General features: G+C 37.1%; 1 protein-coding gene across 8 annotated transcripts in view; it reads left to right on the forward strand.

Moving 5' to 3' along the window:
* LOC147873763 (fizzy-related protein homolog) overlaps window positions 1-5,507 on the forward strand; it is a 16,203-nt gene extending 10,696 nt beyond the window's left edge. For 7 of the 8 annotated variants that reach the window (XM_087349904.1, XM_087349905.1, XM_087349903.1 and 4 more), the window contains 3 exons: window positions 168-300; window positions 1,022-1,247; window positions 3,411-3,666. In XM_087349904.1, coding sequence (XP_087206030.1) covers window positions 168-300; window positions 1,022-1,242 — 354 coding nt within the window. In that variant the 3' untranslated portion in view covers window positions 1,243-1,247; window positions 3,411-3,666. Of the gene's footprint in view, window positions 1-167; window positions 301-1,021; window positions 1,248-3,410; window positions 3,667-3,701 lie in introns of those variants that run through there. The other variant, XM_087349910.1, reaches the window with a different exon arrangement.
* Window positions 5,508-6,000: the final 493 nt, after the last annotated feature.

Below are 6,000 nucleotides of genomic sequence, written 5' to 3' on the forward strand. Positions count from 1 at the left end.
TAAAGACATTTCATCTCCGCATCGCATCATGACCCAGAAGAACAGCATCAACATCTTCACCACGGTCAGAACCTCACATCTAATATTGTTATTATAGTTAGAGCTGAAAAATATGTTTTAAATTATTGTCATCAATTTCAATTACTATAAATATACATTGTTTAAAGGTTTGCAGCTTGAAGTGGTCTCCAGACAAGCAGAGCCTGGCATCCGGTGGCAATGACAATCGCCTCAATATTTGGAATCTCCATTTGGATTCACCTGTGCAGACTTACACTCAGCATTTGGCAGCAGTGAAAGGTAGGAATCATTGTGTTTATCATCCGCATTTGTGACGGATTAAAATAAGATTCTATGAAGTGAATAAATATTGTTATTATATTGTCACGTGTTTGTGCAGTCTTTGATGCAGGAAAAATCATGCACTTAAAACCATAAGTGCTGGAAGAATCGGTTCCAATCATTGCCCGTAAATCACATTTATTTATGACACCATTTTTGTGGATATATTCCAAATGTGAAATAAAAAGAATGTTATGTTTTGGTTCATATTCTCAAAAAGATATTGATCGTGGAAGGGATTGATTGAAAACAATAGGAGCAAATTTTGTTTAATGCCATTATACCATGCCTTGAGCATTAATTGAAAAACTCCATGTCATCTCCCCCCCTCCCCCCGCCCAAATTTTTTTATCTAAATGCATTTCATTTCCCTGTACTGTGTATAGTATTTGCTGCTTCACATGATTCGTAATTGAGTGCTGGAATGGAAAATTGAGAAGAGCGTAATATAACTGATACAAGTTCATGGTTTCTCCAATATGGTGCTCATATTCTTTGGATGTCATTGATTTCACTGTTCTGCGCAGCATTTATAATTTGCAAAGTAAATTTCTTCACATTTCTCATCTCTGCCTCCTTCATTCTCTTTCTTTATTTTAATATTCTATGCAGCATGATGTATCAAACTGATGATTTGGACACAATTCTTAATATACAGAAATACATTTTTTTTTTTCAGCTATTGCCTGGTCCCCGCACCAACGTGGACTCTTGGCTAGCGGTGGAGGCTCAGCTGATCAGTGTATTCGTTTCTGGAACACACTCACAGGACAACCAAAGCAGTGTGTGAACACTGGATCTCAAGTCTGTAATCCTGTCTGGTCTAAACATTCCTCTGAACTGGCAAGTTCTTTGCATGTCGATGTGATCTGCAATTTGTACTTGGAACGATATTGTTGATAGAAGTAAGATATATTATTATTATTATTTTTTTTTCTTCGGATAGTGAAGTATTTGTAAAATAGAAGATTAAATTTAAATATATATTGTGTTCACCTTAACATTTTATATATTATTTAGTGTTCTGTCTGACGACAGGTCCATATGAACAGGATCCTTCCATCCTTTTCTCGGACTGGGACCTGTTCATATACGTTCTTGGCAGATGATCCAGAAGTGGTTTTCCATTGCCTTCTTCTGTGTGTGAATGGAGTAATTGTTGGGATGCCACGGAGGAAAACTCCGTGTTGCCTAGACCACGGCCTTGCCCAACACAAGTTATAAATTCGGGCACCGCAAAAATAATTTTGAAATGCCATTTGCCTCAGGCATAATTTATAAAATCTGTACATTTGTACTTTGATGAAGATTGCACTTAATGTAACCATAAAATTATAACTGCGAAGTCGTCTCCACTTGGGACGGTTCCTTGCCTTCACCCTGTGTTGGCAGTGTAAAAGGGCCAGCTTTACATCGAATAAGTTTTCATTAGGTTAATACTTGTCGTTTACAGAGGAATTAACAGGGTTTTCATTCATCCACATCTCTCAGATTTTGCTTATGAACTGATGTCTTAAAATTTTCCAAAAATAAATTCTTGGGAAATGAAGTGTACCGTACCCCCCACTGTGGTTCAGAACACTCAGTAAACTTTAGGGACCCTCTTACTAATCACCGTTTTGGTTGCGGTATGGAATCTGCCCTGTGGTTGCCTCAGACTTGCCCAGAGTTAGCAGAGACATTGTAAACCAGGAACATTTAAATGATGAAGAGCTGAATTTTCCTTTTCCTAGAATACCTTTCGGGATAGCTCAGTCAGTATAGTGACTAGCTACGGGCTGGACGACCGGGGTTCGATCCCTGACGGGGGCAGAGGATTTTTCCTCTAGCCTCTGCGTCCAGACCGGCTCTGGGGCCCACCCAGCCTCCTCTATAATGGGTACCGGGGGTAAAGCCGGCCGGGGCGTGATGCTGACCACTCACCCCCATCTAGTGCTGAGGTCAAGGAAGAGAGGAGCTATACCTCCACTCACCCCAAAACGCCTACATGGCGTATAGTGGGACAAACTTTTTTTACTTTTTAGAATACCTTTGGTGTGCGCGATGTACCAATGCGTGTTTCCTAGGCATGTTTGAGTCCGTGCAGAGGACCTGATAAGTTTTCTTTGTACTACCATACACTTACAACAATAGACGTTTGGCATGTAAAGTACTCTGTTTGAGGCTACTCCATAATTGTACTCTGCAATCTGTAATACCAACATGACATGGTACAAGTTGTGAGGTAGCTGGATTACGATCTACAGTGATACCAATATCCATTATCCTGTGCATTAACTGATGATGTCATTGTTTGCATCATTACCTGTTAATGAGAATGGCTGACAAATTTTCAAGGAATTTGGTATGGATGTTATTCCAGATTGTTACTGTAACGTTCTACTTTGTATAAATTCGTGTGGATTAGTCTTACTAATGTGGTAGTGTGGCTTGGCATGGAGCAAGGCAAGTTCCCAAGGATGCTGGTGTCAGCTTAAACATGCTCAGCTAATATGATAGATAATACGTCCATGAGGCTACAACTTGTTTCATAAGACTATCACATTTATTTCTAACACTAAGTTCTACATAAACTTTACATTTAATTTAAAACATTACCTTCTTAATTTAGGCTAATTCACTTTATCCTTAGTATATTCTAGTTATGAAATTTTGAATATTTATTCATCCACCCGTACTAAACTTGAATACGTCTCCTCAGCGCTTACCTGTTAGAAGTAGTCCAATCAGCTGCACCTTGCCCATCTTGATTCTAGTAACCTCCTGCTATCTTCGAAGTTTCGGCCCATCTGCTCTAGATCTCACTTCAACTTCCTTTCACAACCTTTCCGTTAGCGTTTTCCCACATTATTTTGCTGACTCCTAATGGCTACGTCTGCATTTTTTCATATCCTGAGAATAAGGTGAACTAGCCTTGCTGCTTTACTCTAGACAGGAAATGAATCAATAGATTCCTACATGCAAAGGTCTACTATACTTACTTCTAACTACATTCAATTCTCTACATTCATAATTCACTACATTACTTTTGATTCTATGTTTTATGGAAATTTAATTGTTTGTTGTAGGTTAGCACCCACAGTGACTCCAAATACAACACACACATTTGGAAATATCCATACATGTCACGGGTTGCAAATCTCACTATGTCTCCAGACAGAGAAGATATTGTAACTGGCGCTGGGGATGAGACTCTGCGATTCTGGAAAGTGTTCAGTAAAGATCGTTCACGGAAGGTAAGATGTTTAACTTATTCATTGGGAGGGGGAAACTTGTATCTTGTAATGTTAACATTTTTTAAGGTTACATTTGTAGACATTTATAAAAATGTTTGATGTGATTTTCATCTCTTGTTTCAGGAGAAGAAATCAGTCCTAGACCTCCTCACCGCCATCCGGTGAAGAATCTGATTGTTTTGTTATATTTGATTGTTATGTTCAAATTAGTTTTGTTATATTTGTTTTTTCAAATTAATTGTGTTGATTTTTTATTTTCAAATATATGGTTAGATAAGACTCATGTTTACTCTTTAATGCCATATACCCAGAAGTACATGGTTCTTAAATCTCTTTATAAGTAATCAGCTATTTAGCCTTTTTATATATATGTATGTGTATATATACAGAGTGAGTCAAAAGTATGTTTACAAACTTTATATGATTGTACTGGCAGAATGCATGCCTGATGATTCGAGGAAACCCTGTTGCGTATGAATGAATCCGTCAACCTTGTGTACATCGTGCTCGGGCATGTGTGGAGAATGGAGGAGCAACCTTTGAGCATCTGTTACAAAGAAACATCCCTGTCCTTATCTTTGGCAATAAAGGCATACATCAAGACTTATTTATGGCTATTATTTTGAAAAATAAGCATTTGCGGCCACATGTTCATAGAAACATTCTTTCCTATTTTTGATCCATTAATACACACACACAGTTTGTAAACATACTTTTGACTCAACCTGTATATGATTGTTTTTTCATTAAATTGTGTTGTATTTTTAATTTTAAATATATTGTTATATATAAGACTCATCTTCACTCTTTTAATGCCACGTACCCAGAAAGAAGTACAAGATTCATAATTCTTTTGATAAGTAATCAGCTTTTTGTTCTTTATATATATATATATATATGTATATATATTAAAAAAATTAGTAGAGTACTAATGTTTGAAGAAGGAAAAGGAAATAAGGATCTTACCTTACAATTCTTCATTGTTTCCTTTCACTTTTGTCTTTTATTATTCGTTTATTTCTCAGACAAATCCTCATTTGAAGTGATAAAGGGCCATTATCAACCACCCATACCTGCTGTACATGGAGTGTATGTATTGTAGCAATTATCAGGCACATTATTCCATCATCTTGTCTGTGGTCTCATACAGTGTGTCTCACTAAATGTGGAATCCACTGTGACACTTGCCAGTGCAGCTGCAGGAAGCAAACTGCCAGGAAATGAGGTGGTCACAATTAGAACATATCCATCACATGCTTGTGGGTGGGTTTTAACTTACATGGGACTCATAAGGGCAAACTGTTTAATGTGATTTCATATTAGACCTACATAAAATGATGTAAAAATGCACCTGTTGATAGGAATGTGAATCCTTTATGTCGTGCATTCATGGCTTAAATATATGTTTGTTTTCACAATTGTAAACGGTGTTGTTTACTGGTCACATTTGGTGCCAGTGTAATGTTTGTTATTCTGCACTTTGAAAGTGTGCATTCTGTCTCATAAATGAAATTCTTGGCCACACCAGGTAAAGTTGAAAAGTTAATAATTTACTCATTAACTTCTTGCTTTGTACGGAAATTAATTGGAATAACTGTTTAGTTCTTGCAGTTATTATAATTTAATTTGCAATATTTAATGTTCTTCTGCTGTTGTGTGAGTTAATGAGTTTACAGTTTAATTAATTTTCTACCTTAGAGTAAGCTGTCATCACTGAAATATAAGCCTCTTTTGTTACCTGTCTGAAAACCCTTAGAATGAGGTTTTTTAGTAGTGCATGGCATTAACTTTATTCTCTGAAATCACCACTTTATGATCCAATAAAATAGTCTCAAATATCTTTGGAATAACAGAATGGAATGGCTATCCTCTGAGGTACAGATTTTTTCCTGTGAAGTTCAGAATAAATTTCCATTTTTCAAACTTCAACATATGACATATATGTTTGTTTCACGAGATGTGACAATTACATCCCTGAAATGCCCCATAAAAGCTGTGTTTAATTACTTGCCAAATAATGGTTGCTGTTATGTTTGAAGCAGTCTTCCTGCATACCAATACACTTTGTGAAGCGGTTTATCCTCTGCTGGAAACGTTTCTGTAACTCCTCTTTAGGAATGCTTTTCAGGGTGGCCATTGCATGTCCCTGAAATTCTGTGGCCCCTCAAATGAGTGTTCAGTTTTTGGCATAGCCAGATGTGGTGAATCTGGTAGATGGTCCAGTTTCAACATCAATTTCTGGCCTAAAACTCGTAGACAGCAAGTGCATCATTACCAAGGTCATTGTCACGATGCGTAACTTTCAACAAAATCAAAGTGAACAGTTCTCCTGCGATCGAAAGAGAAGGGAAAAGGAACAAAATTTGTCTTCACCTTACTCTCCTGGAGTCCTTTATGTCACTGGCAGACACTCAACATTTTC

This window comes from Zootermopsis nevadensis, unplaced genomic scaffold (genome assembly GCF_977971745.1).
Source record: "Zootermopsis nevadensis isolate Lab colony 2312 unplaced genomic scaffold, Znev_1.0 Znev_ptg000016l, whole genome shotgun sequence".
Lineage (NCBI taxonomy): Eukaryota > Metazoa > Arthropoda > Insecta > Blattodea > Termopsidae > Zootermopsis > Zootermopsis nevadensis.